The sequence below is a fragment of the Liolophura sinensis genome, chromosome 13 (assembly GCF_032854445.1).
Source record: "Liolophura sinensis isolate JHLJ2023 chromosome 13, CUHK_Ljap_v2, whole genome shotgun sequence".
Lineage (NCBI taxonomy): Eukaryota > Metazoa > Mollusca > Polyplacophora > Chitonida > Chitonidae > Liolophura > Liolophura sinensis.
Window position 1 is genome coordinate 29,992,548 of NC_088307.1, and position 26,907 is coordinate 30,019,454.

At 41.2% G+C, this 26,907-nt stretch overlaps 1 protein-coding gene across 2 annotated transcripts in view; it reads right to left on the reverse strand.

Moving 5' to 3' along the window:
• Positions 1 to 26,907, reverse strand: part of LOC135480603 (uncharacterized) — a 48,487-nt gene that overhangs the window by 17,246 nt on the left and 4,334 nt on the right. For both annotated transcript variants that reach the window (XM_064760482.1, XM_064760483.1), the window contains exons 2-15: positions 25,924 to 26,054; positions 23,771 to 23,935; positions 22,496 to 22,542; positions 21,582 to 21,670; positions 19,055 to 19,137; positions 17,480 to 17,644; positions 15,748 to 15,782; positions 14,126 to 14,157; positions 13,243 to 13,361; positions 11,417 to 11,581; positions 9,040 to 9,086; positions 6,166 to 6,215; positions 1,879 to 1,988; positions 785 to 949 (exon numbers count right to left, since the gene is read on the reverse strand). In XM_064760482.1, coding sequence (XP_064616552.1) covers positions 785 to 949; positions 1,879 to 1,988; positions 6,166 to 6,215; positions 9,040 to 9,086; positions 11,417 to 11,581; positions 13,243 to 13,361; positions 14,126 to 14,157; positions 15,748 to 15,782; positions 17,480 to 17,644; positions 19,055 to 19,137; positions 21,582 to 21,670; positions 22,496 to 22,542; positions 23,771 to 23,935; positions 25,924 to 26,054 — 1,403 coding nt within the window. The remainder of the gene's footprint in view (positions 1 to 784; positions 950 to 1,878; positions 1,989 to 6,165; positions 6,216 to 9,039; positions 9,087 to 11,416; positions 11,582 to 13,242; positions 13,362 to 14,125; positions 14,158 to 15,747; positions 15,783 to 17,479; positions 17,645 to 19,054; positions 19,138 to 21,581; positions 21,671 to 22,495; positions 22,543 to 23,770; positions 23,936 to 25,923; positions 26,055 to 26,907) is intronic.

Consider the following 26,907-nt stretch of genomic DNA (forward strand, 5'->3'; position numbering starts at 1 on the left):
TCGATATGTACCTGTAAACCTCCTGGCGTAAAGAAAATAAGTGGGCGGAAACACAACATCACTGATGGAAACGGACACTGATATTTTCTATCAAGAAATCGAAAATTAATGCGTCATGATAATATTAACTTCCTACTACTGATATATTTAACTGTATATTGTTTGTATCGTGCAACCACATCATACCCCAGATACCATACGGCTCAAAGGCTACAGATATATACTATACCTTAGATTTAGGGACAGTTGTCCTTCCTGTAAGCACTACATTGATATTGATTTATCCAGAAAGCCATTCTCTTACCACATATACGAAACTGATAGCAGCTATATTTAAGCTAAAGGAGGCAAAATTATGAAAAATGAAAAAATAAACCTATGGTTTCAGGGTTGCTAGGCTTTGAAATTGACACTAAAATGCTAGCGGTCAACCAAAATTGACGTTCCTAGTCAAGAATATCATCACAAATGTCTACAGCAACTTTCAAAACAAACCACTAAAGATTTAAGAAAGTATATAAGTGACGAGGCCGGATTTTATGTAGCTTTCAATTAAAACGGAGAGACGCAAAACTGTTCTAAACTGATGACCTTAGTAATAATTCATGGACTGTGTTTGTTACAGCCTTATGAACTGCACGCACTTTGTTATTGTTTATATATGGGTGTATTTTGTAAACATTGCCTCCAATTACCGACACATTTTAAGGTTGCATTTGATGAGAGCCTTCAGGTGCCTCCGGTGCTTTGGGTTTTTCTAAACGCTCATAATGTAATATATTACCGGAAGTGTCCACCAAGGGAAATCCCTGAGCAACGTCCGATCTCTCTAAAAAGCCATTTTCGTTGAAATCAAACCGAGCAAATATTTTGGGTCCGGTCGCTTGGATCTTGGGAGGAAGACTATCGTATCTTTTCAGGTACTCGATCTTACTCAGTCGGTTATCACCTGTCACAACAGAAATTATCGCCTGTCACAAAAGGGTTACATCAGATACAACAGAATGTTTCTATTGAAGTTATCACCTGTCACAACAGAAGTTATCACCTGTCACAACAGAAGTTATCACCTGTCACAACAAAAGATGTCATCTGTCACAATAAAGTCATCATCAGTTACAACAGAAAATTTCAACAGACGTTATCACCTGCCACAACAGAAGTTATCACCTGTCACAACAGAAGTTATCACCTGTCACAACAGAAGTCAGATGAAATAGAGCAAAGTGTGACAAGTGTAAAACGTTTTCAACACTTAAATAGTTACTTCATGGTGTTTGTAATGGAGTTAATCGTAAAAGTCAATCGTGATAGATTTTGAGCAGTAAGACAGCGTCCATTAGTTATCCACAGTGTTTCTCACTTCGACGCACGTGTCCGAATCTCTGCTATGACTTGTCTGTGACGTGTCTGTGACGTTTCTGTGACGTGTCTGGGACGTGTCTGTGACGTGTCAACAAACAGTCAACTATTTTATGGAAATTTCTTTTCCCTGCCAAAATTATATTTACCCAGTGACACGAACACCACAAGCTGTATACATTGATATGGTGGAAGTCCGCATTATTTCAGAGGGAACGGAAAAATAACAATATATTTTCTGATTCCCAATGTTAAACTTTATGGCCTTATTTTCGAGACCAAGATTTCATTACATTGGGTGACAACCTAATTATTAGAAAACTGGGGCAGTGTGGATAATGGGTATGACGATTAGGCTTAAACTAGTATGATTTGATGCAGAACGAAGCCAGTTACTTATGATATGATCAGATGTACTCTAAACACAGTTTCTGACACTGCCAATATATATATTTTAAACATGTGATGCTTTGTTGACACAGAATGGACTGTACGATGTAAAGTAACTGATATTACCGTCAGTATCCAGCTTGAGCGCACTCGCCCACTGCTCGTCAAGAGACAGAAGATTGTCGCCGTTCGTGTCGGCGTTGTGGAAACCGAAATCATTGGTCACCTGGGCGGTGCTGAAAAGATTCGTGAAATTCATAAGGATGTGGTAAATACGTCAGTATAATGGTATGGTGAAATTGTCCGCGCAAAGACATTGTAAAGACATCAGTAGCATGGTATGGTGAAATTGTCATTACAAAGACATTATAAAGACCTCAGTATCATGGTATGATGAAATTGTCAGGGCAAATTTATGCGCCGATATATTCGTATACCAGCTGTCAACCAATATGGACGACCCAGGTTAGTAATAGCAAGGCCACTTCACAAACTACAAACTACAAAAGAACTAGACAGGGCCTCGGTGGCTCAGTTGGTTAGCGCGCTAGCGCAGCGTAATGACCCAGGAGTCTCTCACCAATGCGGTCGCTGTGAGTTCAAGTCCAGCTCATGCCGGCTTCCTCTCCGGCCGTACGTGGGAAGATCTGACAGCAACCTGCGGATGGTCGTGGGTTTCCCTCGGGTTCTGCCCGGTTTCCACCCACCATAATGCTGACCGCCGTCGTATAAGTGAAATATTCTTGAGTACGGCGTAAAACACCAATCAAATAAATAAATAAATAAATAACAAAAGAACTAAGAAAGTATATAAAGCACGAAAATGGAACGGAATCATGCAAAATGAAGAAGTAAACAGTTTTCAGTGAATGTTGAGAGAAATCAATATTCAAATCGTATACCATATAAGCTGTTGATAACAAAATATGTATCTCAGTTGTGCTATGATTGCAACTGTTCATATTTCTAACGAGGCGATCTAATTCAACACGATGAATATGCAATCCCTAGCTCGGAGTTAAGTGGAATTAGACACAATCAAGAAGCAGTGTCAGAAATCTTAGATGCTCTATTCGTATTTACTTAGAAGAGAACTGACTGTAAAGGTTAGGAAACTTAGATATGACGAGACATGTATGAGCCATATGCAGGACCCTTCGGTATATTGCTGTCCAAGTAAAGATGATTTACAGTGTCAAATCTGAATCTATCCCTCTTGTATTAAAGTCTGCAAGAGAGAAAACCTCGTTTGGACTTTGTACAAATATAGATCCAAATAGTGGAACTGAAGAAAGTGTTGTTGCCTTTGGCGTCGACGTAGCAGTAATCAGTTTATTAAACAAAATAAGTTGTGAAATTCTATGAGCAAAATCTGTGAGGAATTGTAGTATGGAAGTAGAGAAATCCCATGTGGAAATGTTCTGATACTGTACGTGTAGTTGAGCGTCTAGTTATTCAGTGAGACTCTTTGAGTTTTTAAGAATCTACATATAGTTGACGCCAGAATTTTTTTGGAATTGCAGAACAGTACTTTTTTTTCCAAAATTACTTCTGGTAGTGATTTGTACAAGAGGGTAGATACAAGTTTGGTGTAACAGCTTCTCAAAAACATCAGTACATGTATTTGACCATGACGGAGGCGTTAGTATTTTCAGCGTGGTGAAGCCATCAGTATCTGCGAGTGGTGCAGCCGTAAATATTTGGGCGTGTTGAAACCGTAAATATTTGGGCGTGTTGAAACCGTCAGTAATTGGGCGTGGTGAAGCTGTCAGTATTTGGAGTGGTGAAGCTGTCAGTATTTGGGCGTGGTGAAGCTGTCAGTTTTTGGGCGCGGTGAAGCTGTCGGGTTCAACACGTCCAAATACTCACGGCTTTACTCCGTCCAATTTCTGATGGCCTCATTACACCCAAATACTGATGGTTTCTCTGTGTAAAAACGCATACTCACACTGGACTCCACTACGTCCAAATACTGATGGCTTCACTGTGCAAAAATGCATACTCATACTGGACTCCACCCCGCCCAAATACTGAAGGTTTCACCATGCCCAAATACTGATGGCCTCATCCCGCTCAAATATAATGACCTTCCTATGCAAAAATGCATACTGATGTTGAACTTCACCACGAAAAAATACTGATGACTTCTCAACCTCCAAATACTGATTGTTTCAACACACCCATATTCTGACAGTTTCAACACACCAACATACTGACGGTTCCAACACACCAAAATACTGACGGTTCCAACACACCCAAATTCTGACGATTTCAACACACCCAAATTCTGCCACTTTGAATACACCCAAATTCTGACGATTTAAACACACCCAAATTCTGACGGTTTCAACACATCAAAATACTGACGATTTCAACACACCCAAATACTGACAGCTTCAACACACCCAAATACTGACCCTTTTAACACACCCAAATTCTGAATGTTTCAACACACCAAAATACTGACCCTTTCAACACACCCAAATTCTGACCCTTTTAACACACCCAAATTCTGAATGTTTCAACACATCAAAATACTGACGATCTCAACACACCCAAATACTGACGGTTTCAACACACCAAAATACTGACCCTTTCAACACACCCAAATTCTGACCCTTTTAACACACCCAAATTCTGACCTTTTAACACACCCAAATTCTGAATGTTTCAACACACCAAAATACTGACCCTTTCAACACACCCAAATTCTGACCCTTTTAACACACCCAAATTCTGAATGTTTCAACACACCAAAATACTGACCCTTTCAACACACCCAAATACTGACCATTTCAACACACCCAAATTCTGAATGTTTCAACACACCCAAATACTGACCCTTTCAACACACCCAAATACTGACCCTTTTAACACACCCAAATTCTGAATGTTTCAACACACCAAAATACTGACGATCTCAACACACCCAAATACTGACCCTTTTAACACACCCAAATTCTGAATGTTTCAACACACCAAAATACTGACCCTTTCAACACACCCAAATACTGACCCTTTTAACACACCCAAATTCTGAAAGTTTCAACACACCAAAATACTGACCCTTTCAACACACCCAAATTCTGAATGTTTCAACACACCCAAATTCTGAATGTTTCAACACATCAAAATACTGACCCTTTCAACACACCCAAATTCTGACCCTTTTAACACACCCAAATTCTGAATGTTTCAACATACCAAAATACTGACGATCTCAACACACCCAAATACTGACGGCTTCAACACACCCAAAAACTGACCCTTTTAACACACCCAAATTCTGAATGTTTCAACACACCAAAATACTGACCCTTTCAACACACCCAAATTCTGACCCTTTTAACACACCCAAATTCTGAATGTTTCAACACACCAAAATACTGACGATCTCAACACACCCAAATACTGACAGCTTCAACACACCCAAATACTGACCCTTTTAACACACCCAAATTCTGAATGTTTCAACACACCAAAATACTGACCCTTTCAACACACCCAAATTCTGACCCTTTCAACACACTCAAATTCTGAATGTTTCAACACACCAAAATACTGACCCTTTCAACACACCCAAATTCTGACCCTTTGAACACACCCAAATTCTGAATGTTTCAACATACCAAAATACTGACGATCTCAACACACCCAAATACTGACAGCTTCAACACACCCAAATACTGACCCTTTTAACACACCCAAATTCTGAATGTTTCAACACACCAAAATACTGACCCTTTCAACACACCCAAATTCTGACCCTTTTAACATACCCAAATTCTGAATGTTTCAACACACCAAAATACTGACGATTTCAACACACCCAAATACTGACGGCTTTAACACACCCAAATACTGACCATTTCAACACACCCAAATTCTGACGGTTTCAACACACCCAAATTCTGAATGTTTCAACACACCAAAATGCTGACGATTTCAACACACCCAAATACTGACGGCTTCAACACACCCAAATACTGACCCTTTCAACACACCCAAATTCTGAATGTTTCAACACACCCAAATACTGACGATTTCAACACACCCAAATACTGATGACATCACCACGGCGGCCAGTCTACATCAGCTGGACTTGAACTCACAACGACCGCAGCTGGACCTGAACTCACAACGACCTCAGTAATGAGAGGCTTCTGGATCATTGCACCGCGCTGGCTTGATAGCCGTATGATACTGTAATGTGATCAACTGTGAAATTCTGAGGTTTTGACTGCTTGATCTCCATAATATCTTTGTCATGATATGACCTGGTCCAAGGAATGTAAGGCTTCACATTTATATACCGACATATGTTTCTGACTTATACCACTGTTATATATACATATATAGTCACATCCCTTAATACATACACTGCTGTAATCAGCAAGGCTATAACAAACTCACTTCAAGGCAATCGAGGCGGCCCTGATATCCACGCCCTGGTTGGCAAACATCTGCAAGAAAGAAAAACCCTTAGAAATTGCTGCATTTATTTTCAAATTCGAAGAGACATTTTGGCCATTTTCATATTGTTGGGATATATCGAGCTACGTCCGGAATACAACTAATTTATCAAGAAATTCAGCGATATACCGCATCAAACTAAAACACGTGCAGCAATATACGGGACAAAAGTAGTAAAAAAAGGGTAGCTCTCGGCTTATGAACACTAGTCTAGTTCTTGGCCTGTGACAACTAGTCTAGCTCTTGGTCTATAAAAAAACCAATCTAGCTCTTGGCCTATGAAGACTAGTCTAGTTCTTGGCCCATAAAAACTAATCTAGCTCCTTGCCATCAAAACTAGTCCAGTTCTTGGCCTCTGAGGAGTAGCTCTCGGCCTATGCGGTTCTTGTTGAATTCCCTGTGAACTAAAGACACAAGGTTTGCAAAGCGCTAATCTCTGGTGATTTTATCCAGATTATATGTAATTTTCCCCACCAAGTTATGAATTATTGCTATCACAAACAACGTTTATTAAAAAACCTATTTCACTGATGGTTTTCACAAATGGTTGTTAGAAAATGTGAAGAAATCTGCCTGTTCAGACAAGACACGTTTTGTCTGAATCACATTGAGTGAGTGAGTGTTTGGGGTTTAACGTCGTGCTCAACAATTTTTCAGTCATATGACGACGAAGGAATCTTTAGGGTGTATGTAATGTACCTCCTTGTTGCAGGACGGATTTCAACCGTTCTTTTATCTAGTGCTGCTTCATTGAGACGACTTACCGAAAGCAAGTAAGCCCCAACCCCCCGCCCTAGCCATTATACTGATACGGGTCAATCAGTCGTGCACTATCCCTTTCATGCTGAACGCTAAGCGAGGAAGTTACAATTTTATCTTTTAAAATCTTAGGTGTGACTCGACCCAGGATTTATCCCAGGTCTACGTCTCCCGATGAATCACACTGATGTTAATTCACGTACACGTCTTCTTTGAATCACACTGATGTTAATACACCTACCCGTCTTGTCTGAATCACATTAATGTTAATACACCTACCCGTCTTGTCTGAATCACATTGATGTTAATACACCTACCCATCTTGTCTGAATCACATTGATGTTAGTACACCTACCCGTCTTGTCTGAATGACATTGATGTTAATACACCTACCCGTCTTGTCTGAATCACATTGATGTTAATACACCTACCCATCTTGTCTGAACCACATTGATGTTAGTACACCTACCCGTCTTGTCGAAATCACATTGGTGTTGATACACCAACCCTTCTTGTCTGAATCACATTGATGTTAATACACCAACCCTTCTTGTCTGAATCACATTGATGTTAATACACCAACCCATCTTGTCTGAATCACACTGATATTAATACACCCAACCGTCTTGTGTGAATCACACTGATATTAACACACCTATCCGTCTTGTCTGAATCACACTGATGTTAATACACGTACCCGTCGAACCTTCGAACCTTGGAAAATGGATTATTTATGCTCAGCGGCCATATCAATTATAACACACTGAATAGTTACAGCTGTTGTATTTTTATACTTTTCATTCACCAACCACATGTTGGAAATCACACAATTTCCATTTTTTACATTTTAACTTATTGACTTCATGAATGAAAAAAGATTATGAAACATTGAGCCTGCATCCGGAATTGTGGATTTATCGAGTTTGTTTTGGTGTTCAAATCGAACCTAGAACATCATAGAGACAGCACGTGCTTGGTGTAATGGTTTTTTGCCTGTTGTTGAGATTTACACTACTGAAGCTATAATTCCCACCCAGTCGGTCATACATCTATACTTGCTATTTACATTACTGAACCGATAATTTCCACCCAGCCAGTCATACATTTGTACTTGCTATTTACACTACTGAACCGATAATTCCCACCCAGTCGGTCATACATCTGTACTTGCTATTTACACTACTGAACCGATAATTCCCACCCAGCCAGTCATACATCTGTGCGTGCTATTTACACTACTGAAGCGATAATTCCCACCCAGCCAGTCATACATCTGTGCGTGCTATTTACACTACTGAAGCGATAATTCCCACCCAGCCAGTCATACATCTGTGCTTGCTATTTACACTACTGAAGCGATAATTCCCACCCAGCCAGTCATACATTTGTACTTGCTATTTACACTACTAAACCGATAATTCCCACCCAGCCCGTCAGACATTTGTACTTGTTATTTACACTATTGAAGCGATAATTCTCACCCAGCCGGTCATACATCTGTACTTGCTATTTTCACTACTGAACCGATAATTTCCACCCAGCCAGTCATATATCTGTACTGGCTATTTTCACTACTGAACCGATAATTCCCACCCAGCCAGTCATACATTTGTACTTGCTATTTCCACTACTAAACCGATAATTCCCACCCAGCCCGTCAGACATTTGTACTTGCTATTTACACTATTGAAGCGATAGTTCCCACCCAGCCGGTCATACATCTGTACTTGCTTTTTTACCCAAGTACAGGGAAGGTTTTCGACACTTTCAACTGTCTTTGCAGTTGGACAAAACCTCCCCTTCCCATCCTTTATTTATCTATTTAGATGCTGTTTAGCGCCGTTTTTTTTTTGGTTTCCCCTAAAAGGCTAGAGAATGCTGTTACCAGATTCCTGCCACAATGGACCTATGACGATGAGAACTGGACAATACCGAAATGTCCACAGTTCTCTAGGGTTCTCTTGTATTTCTTTACTGAAATAATTTGTTGTTTTTCTCTGGGAATTTGTGATTTTACTGCTTAAAATAAATAACTCTTCATACAATAACACTTACCGTCTCTATAAAGGTAACGTAGACATTCCTTGATACTTTCCCATCTCCTGGAATGTGGAAAAATGTTTCAAAAATATCTAAAAAGACTTTACACGCATAAACATTCTGTCATGTATTGATAAGTATTAGCAAAACACAGAGAAACTTATGTTGGATGAAGTTCTTTAAATTTAGATAATTTGTTGGGGAACTGCTAAACGGATTAATAAATGTGTTACCGACAGGGGGCGTACGTCTGGGCGCTCATCGGAAAGAAAAAGTGTCATACGGATAATGTTCGACATGTTTGAAGAAATGAGAAGTTTATCGAAGAAAACTTCAGTCTTCATAGCATGGCGAGTTTAGTCATTGATTTTGTAAGTAAACATGACACGTGGAAACCTTAGCGACTGTGAGTGGCGACAAACCCGGCTTACCATTGATCATAATGACACCACGGTTTACCATTGATCCTAATGACACCAATGACCCAACTTACACCTCAGGTTTGTGTTTATCCTAATGACACCAAGGCTCACAACTGACCCAACTAACACCTCAGCTTTATGTTTATCCTTATGACACAGACGGCTTATCATTGATCCTAATGACACCACGGCTCACCACTGACCCAACTAACACCTCAGGTTTGTGTTTATCCTAATAACACCACGGCTTACCATTGATCCTAATGACACCACGGCTCACCTCTGACCCAACTAACACCTCAGGTTTGTGTTTATCTTAATGACACCACGGCTTACCATTGATTCTAATGGCCCCACGGCTCACCACTGACCCAACTTACACCTCAGGTTTGCGTTTATCCTAATGACACCACGGCTTACCATTGATCCTAATGACACCACAGCTTACCACTGACCCAACTCACACCTCAGGTTGATATCATGGCTAACCATTGACCCCAATTAGACCCCGGAATCCGGTTATCATGGCTCATCACTCACCTTACCACTGACTTCTCAATCACAGTCTGACTTACTATTCATCCCAATTACTCCCAGGCCTACTGTTCATTTTAGTCACACCACCGCTTGCCATTGATCCCAGTCAATTTCTGAATTATCAATGATCCCCGTCAATCCCCGGGATATAATTGATCCCAGTTAATCCCAGGGTTATCGTTGATCACAGTCTATACCAGGGCTATTGTTAATCCAAGCTCATCATTATCTCCAGTCAATCCCAGGATTATTGCTGATCCCGGTCAATCCCCGGTTATCGTTGATCCCAGTCTATCCCCGGGTTGTCGCTGATTCCAATTCATCGCAGTCACACCCCAGCTTACCGTTCATCCTGTCACACCCTGGCTAACTCTTCATCCCACTTACAAACCGGCTTGCCAATGATCCCAGTCAATTCCTGGATTATCAATGATCCGAGTAAATTCCCGGGTTATCGTTGATCCCAGTCAATTCCTGGATTATCAATGATCCTAGTCAATCACTAGATTATAAATGATCCCAGTAAATGCCCAGGTTATTGTTGATCCCAGTCAATCCCCGGGTCATCATTTATTCCCGTCAATTCAAGATATTTCGTTGATCCCAGTCAATCCCCGGGTTCTCATTGATCCCAGTCAATTCTAGGGTTATTATTGAACCCAGTCGAATAAACGTTATCGTTGATCCCAGTCTATCCCCGGGCTGTCGTTGATCCCTGTTAGACCCCAGCTTACCATTCATCTCAGTTACAACCCAGCTTACCTTTCATCCCGGTCACACCCTGGATTACTGTTCCTCCCAGTCACACCTCGGTTTACCGTTTATCCCACTGACACCTCGGGTTACCGTTTATCCCACTGACACCTCGGATTATCGTTTAGCCCACTCACACCTCGGGTTTACCGTTTATCCCACTCACACCCAGGGTCATCGTTTATCCCACTCACATTTCGGTTTACCGTTTATCCCACTCACACCTCGGGTTACCGTTTATCCCACTGACACCTCGGATTATCGTTTAGCCCACTCACACCTCGGGTTTACCGTTTATCCCACCCACACCACGGGTTAACGTTTATCCTACTCACACCTCGGGCTACCGTTCATTCCACACACACCTCGGGTTACCGTTTATCCCACTCATGGCTCGGTTTTCCATTTTTCGCACTCACACCCCGAGTTAACGATTATTCTACTCACACCTCGGGTTAAAGTTTATCTCACTTACACCTCGGTTTACCTTTTCTCGCACTCATACCTCGGGTTACCGTGTATCCCACTTATACCCCGCGTTACCGTTCATTCAGATCACAACATGGCTTACAGCTTATCCAAGTTACACCTCAACCTACCGTTCATCTCAGTCCCCTGGCTTACTGTTGATTCTAGTCAAATCCTGGCTTAACGTTAATCTTGTCCAAACCTCGGCTTACCGTTGGCGTCCATATCGTTGAAGAATGCGGCGATATCCGGCTTCTCGAAATAGCCGCTCGTGTCCTTGTCGTACTTGAGGAAGACCTTTACGGCAGCCCCGATCATGTCAAGTTTATACGCCACGAACATGAAGAGGAACTCCGACAAGCTTATTTTGTTGTCAGCTGAAACGATAAGTTACGTAAATCAATTCAGTCCCACAAAGCCCACGAGTCGCAATCGCACATAGCCCACGAGTCGCAATTCCACTTGGCTCACAAGTCATAGTCCTCCTCAGACAACCAGTCAAAGTTCCATTTCGCCTACGAGTCACAATCACACATAACCTACAAGTTACAGTCCTACTTAGCCCACATGTCAAAGTCCCACTTACCTCAGCAAAGTCCCACTTACCTCAGCAAAGTATCACAAAGTCTCACGTAGTCCACTAGTCAAATCTAACCGTTGAAATAGAAATAGAAACCGTGTGCAACTGTCATCCAATAAGATTCCCGTTTGGCCAACTAGTCAAAGTCCTACAGAGCCCACAAGTCAGAGTCCCACTTAGCTCAGGAGTCATGGCGCACCTAACTAACGAGTCAGTCAAATTTACCCCAGGAGTCAGAGTCCTACTTAGCCCACGCGTCACAGTCACGCATAGCCCACGAGTCACAGTCCCACACAACCCACAAGTCACAATCCCACATAGCCCGCGTCACAGTCCCAAATACCACACGAGTCAAGTCCCACATAGCCCACATGTCACAGCCCAACTTAGCCCACATGCCACAGACCGACTCAGCCCACATGCCACATTCCCACATACCCCACGAGACAAGTCCCACATACCCCACATGTCACAGCCCAACTTAGCCCACATGTCTCAGCCCAACTTAGCCTACATGCCACAGTCCCACATAGCCCACATGTCACAGCCCGACTCAGTCCACATGCAACAGTCCCACATACCCCACGAGTCAAGTCCAACATAGCCCACATGTCACAGCCCAACTAAGCCCACATGCCACAGACCGACTCAGCCCACGAGCCACAGTCCCACATAGCCCACGAGTCGCATTCCCACATAGCCCACGAGTTACACGATCACAGTCCCACTTGTTTTACTTCTTATGTCATTTTGCCACACACTGCCATGCACTAAGATGTTTAGACTTTATTGGCTGGTGACTATATTTCTACACTTTCAGACACCCACATGTATATAACAAATTGTTAGGTGTGTCACTGCACACTCACACACTAATGTATATAACAATTTGTTAGCTGGTGACTTACTGTTACTGTGTACTGTATATAATCACTTACCCACAGGTATAGAACAATTTTACTCATTGCTTTTGTTTCACCACATAGTCACACACATACACACATGCCCACGCATACACAAAAGCGCACACACGCACGCACGCAAGCACACACGCGCACATGCACCCTCACCCACATAACGCACGTTCCTGTGACCCACATTGCATCACCTGTCAGAGACGCATGAGGGTCGCACGGAAAAATTCACTGAGGAGGAGCTAAAAGCACGCATGAAGGACAGCTGGGAAAAAATTACTCTTAAGGCGATTCGGTACTCAGTCAGTTCATGGAAGCGTTTGGCGCCGTCTAACGAGAAGATGGAGGACCAATTGATGACCTTTTCAAGTAAAGCCCGGTATATATAACAATTTGTTAGCTGGTGACTCATTGTTGTTGTGTCACTGTATAGTCACACATCCACACGTATATAACAAGTTGTTAGCTGGTGACTCACTGTTGTTGTGTCACTGTATAGTCCCACTCCCACACGCATATAACAGTTTGCTATCTGGTGACTTACTGTTATTGTCCAGATTTAGCATATTGGTCCATTCCTCATCCAGCGTCACAAAGCCGTCATTGTTTACATCACTGTCACCGAAACCAAAATCAATCTCGTCTCCGGACGTGGCGTTGGAACTTCATGGCGTGATAAAGAACGACAATAAGAAAGAAGTAGATAAAACTATTGTCTCATGTTATTATCTGGACATGTCTGTTAAACGTAATCGAAATTTTATACAAAATGTGGACAAGTCTAAGTTTCCCATGAATATCAAACTGAAAATATACTTTACCCTGACTTTACACCATGACTATAAAAAAATGGGGGCAGGCGAAGAACTGATCGTCCCCGGTGCATAGATATACTTTCATTTATATTTTTCAGACTTTGGTGAAGAGGGTTAAAGGCGTTCAAACGTTTGAATTTTAAAGGGGGCTTTATGGACCATACTATCAGAGTTTAGGAGCTCTGATGTCACAGGAAGTTTTTCCAGCTCGAATCATTGTTGATCTTGGACGCCCGGGAGATACTACCGAGAACTGACACCGGAGTGCCGCTTCGACGCCGCGGACACGACTGTGAAGGCGAGACTGGTAGTCTTAGCCTGACGGCTTAACGCCGACTACTACAGGGGACGTAGGGGTACCTCAGCAGGCCGGCGGTGACAACCTCCACGCTGTACTTCCCTGGTGGACGAGACCGGACGAACTTTGAAGCCATCTGTTAAGCAGCAAATCTCCATCTGGAGACGGTTTTGTCATAGGTGAACTTCACGTCGGCAAAAGACCAATAGCAAGCAACACTGCCAACAAAGAGTCATTGTCCGCGCACCTGGATTTCAAGTAACTGAATTCAGCAGTACTATCTCGCACAATGAATAAGTGAATCCATAGCTTACCCACTCAGTAGCTGGTCAAAGTTTTCGAACATCTGAAAGATACAAATAAGCCACTTATATTGCAGAAACTATATATATATATATATATATATATATATATATATATATATATGTATATATATATATATATATATATATATATATATATATATATAATGCTTTACAGTGAAAGCGAAGTATGGTATAGCGAACCGATCCGTAACAACAGGTTAAATAACCATATATATTATACTAAAGTCTATTTCGTTTAGAGAGTCACCTGTATTCGGATGTCTGTAAAATTAGTCATATTCGCTACAGAAATGCATTAGCCGGTGACACGTAACAACCCAAGCTCTACGCATTGACATATTGAACGTCCATATTATTAGAAGGAAAATGCCGTTAGAGTACTGTTTTTACTTCACAATGCTAAACTCCATAAGCTTACTTTCAACACCAAGAACTCATTGCCTCTGGTGACTTCATATTTATTCAAATGCAAGTTGCATGCTCGACAAAAGCATTTTACACGAAGCTGAGCATAGGTAACTCGCTAAAGGAAATAGACTCTAAGTGCACACAGTGGGGCCATGGCTCAGTTGGTTAGCGCGCTAGCGCAGCCTAATGACAGAGGAACGAGGGAAAGCCAGCTCATGTTGGCTTCCTCTCCACTCTTACGTGGGAATGTCTTGCAGCAAACTGCGGATGGTCGTGCGCTCTGCCGTTTTCCGCCCACCATAATGCTGGCCACCATCGCATATGTGAAATATTCTTGACTACGGAGAAAAACACAAATCAAATAAATAAATAAATCAATTGTTGACTAAAATCGTTAATTTTATATTACAAATGTGCTACAATGAAGAATGCTCTAACAAACAAGCGGAACAAACAAAGTTATGTTCTGAACTGAACTATAACGCAGTCTCCTGGTCGTATGCAAGCTAACGGGAACTAATTTCCGCCGTGCAACTTTTTTGATGTCGACTAGTTTGTTGGGGTTCCTTTTCTCACAAGCCCAATACTTTGATTGGGCTTCCTTAAGATTTGATCACTAACCCATAACTTATTTGTGGTTCCCTGGGGTTTACCCACTAGCTTATTTCTTGGTATGGGGTTCTTGGGGTTTGCCCACTAGCTCATTTCTTAGTATGGGGTTCCTTGGGGTTTGTCCACTAGCCCATTACTTGGGGTGGGGTTCCTTGGGGTTTGCCCCATTAGCTCATCACTTAGTTTGGGCTTCTTTGGGGTTTGCTCACTATTCCATTTCTTAGCCTGGGGGTTTCTTGGGGTTTGCACGCTGGCCTATTATTTAGTTTTGGCTTCGTTGGGGTTTGCCCACTAGCCCATTACTTACTTTGGGTCTCCTCAGGATATTCCCACTTGCCCACTTGTCTAGGATTCCTGGGGGTGGGTGGGGGGCACTGGTTCATTAGTTTGGGCTTCCTTGGGGTTTGTCCACTAGCCCATTATTTAGTTTCGGCTTTCTCGGGGTTTTCCCACTAACCCATAATTTGTTTGGGATTCCTTGGGGCTTCTTCCACAAGCCCATAAATCTGATAAATTTGGGCCTACTATTAGTACACATCATGGAAGCGAAGTGAGTATTTTCTATTACTTATAGGTGAATGATTACTTACCGTGGACATTTCTGACTTCGACACCAAGCCATTTTCTGAAAAACGGACGCCAACAGGATTTTACCAACTTATGCGGCACTTTTAGTTTCTAAGCAGGAGCCATTTTAGTCATCCAAACACATAAATGTCTGCTAGAGTAATGACCACATTGCCAGTTGAATTGTTGTTCAAACTCACATTGACCACGTCAAGGCCTGGACATTATGTCATACTTAACTTCTGGCTTCTCTCTCATCTTGCCAACCAGTATTAGAAATTTTACATAGTAAGCATTAATATATATTAGGCTATGTTTGCCACGGCGCCAGTTATCACATGGTCAGGTTGTCGTGCATCGCTTTCATCTTTTTACGGATATCACGAGCCAGCTGTCATGTGGTAAGGTTGTCGTTTAGCTCTGTTATCTCTCTATGGATATTCCGTGCCATTTATCACGTGGTTAGGTTGATATTTAGCACTGTTATCTTATATGAATATAACGTGTCGGTTATCACTTGATCAGATTCTCGTATGTCACTCTTATCTCTTAACGGATTTCACGCGATAGTTATCACCTGGTGAGGTTGTCGTATATCATTCTTATTTTTTTATGGATATCATATGCCAAGTATAACATGGTCAAGTTGCCGTATAACACTCTTATCTTTTGCGAATATCACGGGTCAGTTATCATGTGGTCAAGTTGTCGTTTAACATTTCTATCTCTTTGCGGATATAAGGCTTCAGTTATGACGTGGTTGGGCTGTCGTATATCACTGTTATCCTTTTACGGATATCACGTGCCAGTTATCACGATGCCAGGCTGTCGTATGTCACTCCTATCTTTTTACTGATACCACGTGCCAGTTATTTGCTCAGCTTTTGTCGTTCAGCATTGTTATCTCGTTACGGATATCACGCGTCAGTTATTACCTGGTCAGGTTGTCGTATATCACTCTTATCTTTTTACATATATCAGGAGTCAGTTACCATGTGGTCAGGTTGTTGTATATCACCTGTATCCTATTAGGGATATCACGTGCCAGCTATCACGTGGTTAGGTTGTCGTTCAGCACTGTTATCTCATTACGGATATTACGTGTCAGTTACCACGTGTTCAGTTTGTCGTTTAACACTGTTATCTCTAATTAATGATATCACGTGTCAGTTATTATGTGGTTAGGTTGTCGTATATCACTCTTATCTTTATACAGATATCATGCACCTCTTTATGGATATCACGTGTCTGATATCACGTGGTCAGGTTGTCCAGTGGCACTGTTATCTCATTCAGGACATCGCGTGCCAGTATTCATGATGTCTCCTCTGAGGTTTTTTAGCCATGAGTTATTTATCCATGTATTTTAAGCTTTAAAAAATAGCAAACAATTAGCTTACCACGTGCTATCAATCAGACCCACGGTCAGCACCCATTACCTTACCACATGCTATCAATCAGTCTTATGGTCAGCACCCATTAGTTTACCACGCACTATCAATCAGTCTTATGGTCAACACCCATTAACTTAACATGTGCTATCAAGCAGACATGCGTTCAGAATCAATTAACTTAATATGTGCTGTCAATCAGTTACGTTCAGCAACTACTGACTTAACATGTGCTATCAAGCAGACATGCGTTCAGAATCCATTAACTTAACATACGCTTATAGTCAGACTCCACCGTCGTATAAGTGAAATATTCTTGAGTAAAACACCGATAAAATAAATAAATAAATATAATCAGACTTACGGTCAGCGTCCATCAACTGGAAATACTTCACGATATCCAGTTTTGCAAGATATCTGTCCTTGTTGTAATCAAGTCCATCGAAGACATCTGGCCACATTTCGTCAGTGCCCGGAGCCAGTTTTGTGATGACATGCATGAACTCGACTTTACTCACTCTGTCGTCACCTTTAAGAAGAAAGTTTTTTCTCCAAATAGATCAAAGATTACCGTTACATTTGTCTTTTTGATTATAAACATATTAGCAGTTTGATCATCACTGAGCTCACAGCGATGAGCGTCACATATAATTACAAATTTGTCTACAAATAATATATTGTTGTACCTCTTGTCAAACAACAGTTCACTATTTACCTTTTGTTGACCAACAGTGAACTATTGTACTTTTTTGTTACCAACAGTCCACTATTGTACTTTTTTGCTAACAACAGTACAATATTGTGCTTTTTGCTACCAACAGTACATTATTGTACTTTTTTGCTACCAACAGTACACTATTGTACTTTTTGTCAACCAACACTCGACTATTGTACTTTTTGTTAACCAACACTCCATTATTGTACCTTTTTCATACCAACAGGCTACTATTGTACCTTTTTCCTACCAACAGACCACTATTGTACCTTTTTCCTACAAATCGTCCACTATTGTACCCTTTTCCTACCAACAGGCCACTATTGTACCCTTTTCCTACAAACCGTCCACTATTGTACGTTTTTACTATCAACAGACCACTATTGTACCTTTTTCCTACAAGTCATCCACTATTTTACTTTTTTCCTACCAACCGTCCACCGAAAACTGAATCATCAGTGATATATTTTCACTAGGGATAAGCTGACTTGTATAATAAAAGATAATGGAACTCTTGGTTTTCATTTCTTAGAATGAACGATATGATAGTTTTTCGTCTTTCCTCGTCGGGCGTGAAAATGGCTTTAAATTACAATTTTCGTAAGGTCCCAGCCATCGGTCAGAAAATAAGTGGCTTGTTGTGGGGACGTCAATAGGAATAGCCGTCAAATCAACGTTTTGGGAGGAAAACCCAAATTGGATGGTTTGAGCTGGTCCCATGTTACCAGAATGTTCATAGATGACGCCATTTTGAATGTTTTATCGGACTGAACATGCATAAAACAGAACAAATATATAATTGAAAAAAATGTCATTTTTGGCATATCTTTCTTCATACGCTTGGTTGTTTTTTAATACTTTTTCACGTATCCTTTAAAAGAGACCTTACAAATTCACGAAATGACAAATCATGCAGTTTATTTAAGCTTTCAGATAACACAAGCTTAAAACTCAGAAAGTTATTTCTAAAACGATTAAAAAAACGATTGTCATAGTGGACAACGATGAACATTAAAATTTGGAGAAATATAGAAACAAATATTGACGTCGCTTTGTATATACCATTTGGAAGGTATAATAAATATAATGCAAAAATGTATTCCTGGGATGTATTACACAATATCTCAAATATTAGGATGCATATAGCCGCCATTTTATAACTGTTCAGTATTACATCAGCTGTATGAAAGGAAGTAACTGTTTTTAGTAGAAGACAAAACTGACCATTTAGATCGTAGTGTTTTACATCTGTCCACTCCTCGTCAAAGCTGAGATATCCGTCCTTGTTCAGATCGATTTGCTGGAAACTGCAGTGGGGATAGTAAGGTAAATGCGAGGAGACTCGCTAAGTAAAAATGAGGGGACTGACTGAGTAAAGGTGATGAGGACGGCTAAGTAAAGGTGAGGAGATAGGACAGGTGAATGTAAAGAGACTCGCTAAGTAAAAACTAGGGGATTGGCCGAGCACAGGTGAGAAAACTGGCTAGGTAAAAGGTGAGTAAACTGGCAATGCGAAAGATGAGGAGACTGTCTGGCTAGACGGTGAGGAGACTGGTTAGGTAAAATGTGAGGTGACTCGCTAAGTAAAATCAGGGGATTGGCTCAGAAAACGTGAACACAGGTTAGGTAAATGTCCGGAAACTCGCTAAGTAAAAATTAGGGGTTTGCCTGTGGAAAGCTGAGGAGACAGGCCAGGTAAATGTGAGGTGACTCGCTAAGTAAAAGTTAGGGGTTTGCCTGTGGAAAGCTGAGGAGACGGGCCAGGTAAATGTGAGGAGACTCGCTAAGTAAAAATCAGGGGTTTGCCTGTGGAAGGCTGAGGAGACGGGCCAGGTAAATGTGAGGAGACTCGCTAAGTAAAAATTAGGGGTTTGCCTGTGAAAAGCTGCGGAGACAGGCCAGGTAAATGTGAGGAGACTCGCTAAGTAAAAATTAGGGGTTTGCCTGTGGAAAGCTTCGGAGACAGGCCAGGTAATCGTGAGGAGACTCGCTAAGTAAAAATTAGGGGTTTGCCTGTGGAAAGCTGCGGAGACAGGCCAGGTAAATGTGAGGAGACTCGCTAAGTAAAAATTAGGGGTTTGCCTGTGGAAAGCTGCGGAGACAGGCCAGGTAATCGTGAGGAGACTCCTCACCGGCTTTGTAAAAGTTGAAGAGACTGGCTAGGTAAAAAGTGGAAAGACTGGCTAGGTAAAAGGTGAGGAGACTCGCAATGTAAAGATGAGGAGACTGTCAAGGTCAAATGTGAGGAGACTGGCAATGCAAAAGGTGAGGAGAGTGTCTATATATATGTGAGGAGATAAACGGTGACTGAATGGCTAGGCAAAAGGTGAGGAGGCTGCTATGTAAAAGGTGACTAGACTGGATAGATAAAGCTGAGAATATTTGTTAAGTAAAGTTGAAAAGAGTGGTTAAGTCAAGCTGAGAATAGTGGTTAAGTAAAGCTGAGAAAAGTGGTTTGGTAAAAGCGAGAAGAATGATTATATAAAGGTGAGAAGAGTGGTTAAGTAAAGTTGAGAAGAATGGTTAGGCAAAGGTGAGAGGAGTGGCAAGGTAAAGGTGAGGAGAGTGACTTAGTAAAGCCGGGAAGAGTGGTTAGGTAGAGGTGAGAAGAGTGGTGAAAGTAAATGTGAGAAGAATGGTGAAGTAAAGGCGAGAAGAGTGGTTAGGTAAAGGCGAGAAGAGTGGTTACGCACAGGTGACAAGAGTGGCTAAGTAAAGGTGGAAAGATTGGTTAGGCAAAGGTGAGAAGAGTGGATAAGTAAAGGCGTGAAGAGTGGTTAGGTAAAGGCGGGAAGAGTGGCTATATAAAGGTAAGAAGAGTGGTTATGTAAAGTTGAGAATAGTGGTTAGGTAAAGGCAAGAAGAGTGATTATGTAAAGGTTAGAAGATTGGCTAAGTAAAGGCGTGAAGAGTGGTTAGGTAAATGTGAGAAAAGTGGCTAAGTAAAAGCGGGAAGAATTGTTAGGTAAAGGAGGGAAGAGTGATTAAGTAAATGTGAGAAGAGTGGTTATGTAAAGGTGAGAAGAATGGTTAATTAAAGGCGATAAGAGTGGTTAGGTAAAGCCGAGAAGAGTGGTTAGGTAAAGGTGAGATAAATGGTTAAGTAAAGACGAGAAGAGTGGTTAGGTAAAGGTGCAGAAAATGCTGAAGAAGTGAGGAGAATGGTTAGGTAAAGGTGCAGAAAATGCTGAAGTAGTGAGGAGAGTGGTTGGTCAAAGGTAGGAGTTCTACCGACAGTATTTTTGAAGAACGAAGGTAGGAAGTATAAACCTTTTCTATATTTATATACATTTTGCTGGAGTTTATGTCGTACTCATGAATATTTCACCTGTACGGCTACGGTCAGCATTTTGGTGGGAGTAAACTAGACAGGGCCTGTGGGAAATTCATGTCCATCAGCAGGTTGCGGACAGACTCTCCCACAGACGATTGGCGAGGAAGTCACCATGAGCTAAACTTGAACTTCCAGCGACCGCATTGAGCCTTCCAGCGAAAGGCTCCTGAACCATTGCGCCGCGCTTCGACGCACACCGCCTCGGCCACTGAAGTACCTTTTCAGTTAGTCTCAGTGCTAGTTTGACGTTACGTACAGTGACTTAGAATTCTCTATGGTGTTGTATTGGTGCGCAGTTTCATGACGTCAGGATGACTTTTTGGGTTATAACATCTTCGGACAGTGAGGTTGACTGAAGTAAGGGGTTAGCAGATTCATAAACGATTGTTTGAAAAACACAATAAGGCTTAAAACTACCTGGAGTCAATGAGAGTTTGAATGACCGTAAAGTTGGTTACACCTGTTGAGGGAGAAGTGGAAGTCGATGGGAACACGCCTCCCAGCACCTAGATCAAGATAAGATAAACACCGGAGCGATTTCTTGACATAAATCCATGTGCTGAATTCACATCTGCTGAATTCACAAAGCTCGGGGCATAATTCTGCAACAGTTTGGATTACTCTGATCATCGTGTCCTCATTACAAGTGAAGTTCTCGCTACAGCGGGGTCAGGTGTGTGAAATTATCATTATAACGAATTACGACGGCGGTCGGCATTATGGTGGGAGGAAACCGGACAGTGCCCGCACGAAACCCACGACTATCACCAGGTTGCTGGAAGACCTTCCCACTTACGGTCAAGGTCAAATCAGTACGTTGACACGCGTAATAATAATACAGTATGGTTTTATTTTCATTCAAATGAATAAATAAATATGAAGCAACAAACAAGAAGGCGCGTTATTCAAAACAATCAATACGCTTTTCTCTGTTTAATTTATTTATTTCATTGGTGTTTTACGCCGTACTCAAGAATATTTCACGTATACGACGACGGCCAGCATTACTGTGGGAATCAACCGGGCACAGCCCGGGGAAAACCCACAACCATCGCAGGCTGCTGGCAGACTTTCTCACGTACGCCTGGAGAGGAAGCCAGCATGAGCTGGGTTTGAACTCTGAGCTCTCTGTCTCAGGCCCAGTACAATAGAATACGTCGTTAAAACGTCAAAGACGTCTTCATTAACTGTATGCATCTATCATAACCAATGTTACACCTTAATTCCTTTTTCAAGTTAAAGTTGTAATGTTACATTATTATCAAGTTCATATCACTCGAGAAATAAAACTAAACGTACATACATCCATACATACATATATACATACTTACAGTACCCATATAGGATGAAAATTCCGAGTTTGATACTTGTCCATTAGCTAAAATAAAAACAAACAAAACGATCATTTACTGTGTCTTATGAAAATCATACTTGTCCGATGGTTCAAACAAAACAAACACAATGATTGTCTACTGTGTCTTTTGGGTGTGATCCTTGTCCGATAGCTCAAACAAAACAAACACAATGATTATCTACTGTGTTTTTCGAGTTTGATGCCTGTTCGTTAGCTCAAACAAAACAAACACAATGATTATCTACTGTGTTTTTTGAGTTTGATGCCTGTTCGTTAGCTCAAACAAAACAAACACAATGATTATCTACTGTGTTTTTTGAGTTTGATACCTGTTCGTTAGTTCAACCAAAACAAACACAATGATTACCTACTGTGTCTTTTGAGTTTGATACTTGTCCGATAGCTCAAACAAAACAAACACAATGATTATCTACTGTGTCTTTTGAGTTTGATGCCTGTTCGTTAGTTCAAATGAAACAAACACAATGATTACCTACTGTGTATTTCGAGTTTGATACCTGTTCGTTAGTTCAAACAAAACAAACACAATGATTACCTGCTGTGTCTTTTGAGCTTGATACTTGTTTGATAGTTCAAACAAAACAAACACAATGATTATCTACTGTGTTGTTTTAATTTGATGCCTGTTCGTTAGTTCAAACAAATTAAACTCATTAATTATCTGCTGTATCTCTCGACTTTGATACTTGTCCGAATAAAACAGGGATGCGGTAGATGCAGGGTCAGCCCTGGGTCGGGACACACCTAAGACCTCAGGCGAGGAAGTTGTAGTTTCCTCGCTTGGTATTCAGCATGAAGGCGATATTGCAATGACTGGTTGGCCCGTATCAGTATATTGGCTTGGGTGGGAAGGCTTACCTACCCTCGGTAACAAGGAGGCACATTACATGCACTCTGAGGACTCAATCGCCGTCATATCACTGTAAAATTGTTAAGCACGACGTTACCCCTAAGCACTCACTCAAACGAAGCAAAGGCAATGATTATCTACTATGTCACATTGTGAAAATGCTTTCATTTCCTTCATCAAAGATTACAAATTTTCCTAATCACCGGGGAAACTTCAACTTCATCTTAGTTGTTTGTTTCAGGTAAATGTGAGTTGCACCAGGATATGTCGTCAAGGACAAGGAAGTACACATGTGCCACACACCAGTCACGTGGGAACAAGCCATAAGTGATGTCGTAGATAAGGCAGCCATTTACTTCAATTTGTACAGTACGGACTTACAGTCAAGGTCAATGAGCGCGTAGCCTTTATCGACGTCCGACTGGTCCAAAAAGCCACTCTGGTCAAAGTCAAACTTGTGAAAGATTGCAGACGCGACCATTCCCATGTTTGGAGCCACAGAGGTCCATCGGTGAATGTACTCAGACATGCTTATTTTATTGTCGCCTGTGCAGGTTAAAAAACAATAAATCAAACCATCGCTGAGAAAGTCTTCGAACAAGGATATACATTGTAACCGCTTCTGATGAAATACCTATATCAGTTGCTGTCGGTGATCAATAGGTGATTCGCTACTTGTTCAGAAATTTTACACTCAGTTTTAAATGCTGTTACCTATAAATGATAAAACTTTAATATAGCTTAAGTAGAGTACTTGTCTGCCTTGGATCACCAAATCTACAGAAAAAAATCACACTTCAAAGGCCACCGTTCTACCAGGTATTTACATACTACATGATCTCTTTGTGGGAGAGGAACTATGGTGACCTCAAACTTAAGTAACCAGTAACCTTTCCACAGTGACTTCACATTTATGTAACCAGTATCTTTTCCACAGTGACCTCACATTTGCGTAACCAGTATCTTTTCCACAGTGACCGCACACTTAAGTAACCAGTATCTTTTCCACAGTGACCGTACACTCAAGTAACCAGTATCTTTTCCACAGTGACCTCACACTCAAGTAACCAGTATCTCTTTCACAGTGACTTTATATTTCTGCGACCAAGTCAGTATCTCTTCAACAGTGACCGCACACTGAATTGTCCGATTCACTATTTGTTTAGATGGCTTACACATTTGTGTGTATGTAGATGGCGTACACATTTGTGTCTGCTTAGATGGTTTACATATTTGTGTCTGTTTTATGGCTTGCGCATTTGTGTCTTTTTGGATGGCCCACACATTTGTGTCTGCTTAGATGGTTAACACATTTGTGTGTATTTAGATCGCTAACACATATTTGTCTGCTAGGCGGCTTCCACATTTGTGCCTCTTTTATGGCCTACACACCTGTGTCTGTTTTATGCCATTAACATTTGTGTCTGTTCAGATGGCCTACACATTTGTGTCTGTTTAGATAGCCTACATATTTGTGCCTGTTTAGACGGCTTACACATTTGTGTCTGTTTTATGGCCTACAAATATGTGTCTGCTTAGATGGCTTGTGTCTGGATTATGATCTACACTTTTGTGTTTGTTTTAGGGCCTATATATTTGTGTCTGTTTAGACGGCTTACCCATTTGTACCCGTTTAGATGGCCTACACGTTTGTGTCTGCTGTGATGCCTTACATATTTGTGTCTGTTTCATGGCCTACGTATTTGCGTATGTTTAGTCTGCTTACACATTTGTGTCTGTTTAGACAGCTTACACATTGGTTTTTTTTTAAATGGCCTACACATTTTTGTCTGTTTAGATGTCCTACACATTTGTATTTTTTATGGCCTACACATTTATATCTGTTTTATGGTCTACATGTTTGTGTCCGTTTTATGGCCAGTACATTTGTGTCTATTTAAATGTCCGACATATAAGGCGGCTTACACATTTATGTCTGTTTAGATAGATTACACGTTTGTGTCTGTTTTATGGCCAACACATTTGTGTCTGTTTTATGGCTAGCAGATATGTGTCTGTTTTATTGTCAGCACATTTGTTTCTGTTTTATAGACAGCATATTTGTATCTGCTTTATGGCTCTCACATTTGTGTCTGTTTTATAGATAGCAAATTTGTATTTATAGCCAGTACATTTGTGTCTATTTTATGGGTTGCACGCTTATATCTGTTGCATGGCCAGCATATTTGTGTCTGTTTTGTGGGTTGCACGTTTGTGTTTGTTTTATGGTCAGCAATTTTATGTCTTCTTTATTGCTGGCACATTTGTGTCTGTTTTATTGATAGCACATTTCTGTCTGTTTTATGGCCAGTACATTTGTATCTGTTTTATGGCCAGCGCATTTGTGTTTGATTTATGGCCAGCACATTTGTGTCTGTCTTATGGCCAGCACATTTGTGTCTGTTTTATAGAGAGCTCATTTGTATCTGCTTTTCTTCCAGCACATTTGTGTCTGTTTTATGGCCAGCACATTTCTCTCGGTTAATAGTACCAATAATTTTCTAGCACTGAACTAATTCCTCATTAGCTCTCACCGTCTGAATCAATGCTTAACACACTAGACCAGGCCTCCGATTTGCTGTATATACCATCTTTGTCCTTATCGCCGAGTGCGAACATTCCTTGTACGAGGCTGTTAACTGTTGGCGCCGTCGTCGTGGGGGCCCTGAAATCATTTGAAATCAAGTTTTGACATCAACGTCATCTTTATGTGACCAGTGTGGCCTTTAGCCATCAGCATTTATTTATTAATTTTTTCTTTAGGGCATCTACTTACTTTCTCACAGACGCCAAATTAGATAGCATGGATATTCTCTTAGAATGATGTTGGAATAACTGATCATGATTTAAGGCCTCGTCGACAATAATGCAGTCATATTGAGACTAACGTGGTTCTAGAATAACTGATCATCATTTAAGACCTCGTCGACAATAATGCAGTCATATCGGGATTAATATGGTGTTAGAATAACTGATCATCATTTAAGGCCTGGTCGACAGTATTGCAATCATATCGGGACTAATATGGTGTTAGAATAACTGATCATCATTTAAGGCCTGGTCGACAGTATTGCAATCATATCGGGACTAATATGGTGTTAGAATAACTGATCATCATTTAAGGCCTGGTCGACAGTATTGCAATCATATCGGACTAATATGGTGTTAGAATAACTGATCATCATTTAAGGCCTGGTCGACAATATTGCAATCATATCGGGTCTAATATGGTGTTAGAATAACTGATCATCATTTAAGGCCTCGTCGACAGTATTGCAGTCATATCGGACTAATATGGTGTTAGAATAACTGATCATGGCACAGTAATTAACAGGAATCAACCTGGGGAAGCCGGGTCCTAGAAACTACTCTATTTTTACATGTAACAGCACGGTAACAGACAGGACTCACCCTAGGGAAGCCACATCCCAGGGAATGCTCCATTTTTCCATTCTAGGACTCTTCGAAGGGAAGTTGCATTGCAGAGATTACCCTATCCTTACATGTACCATCACGGT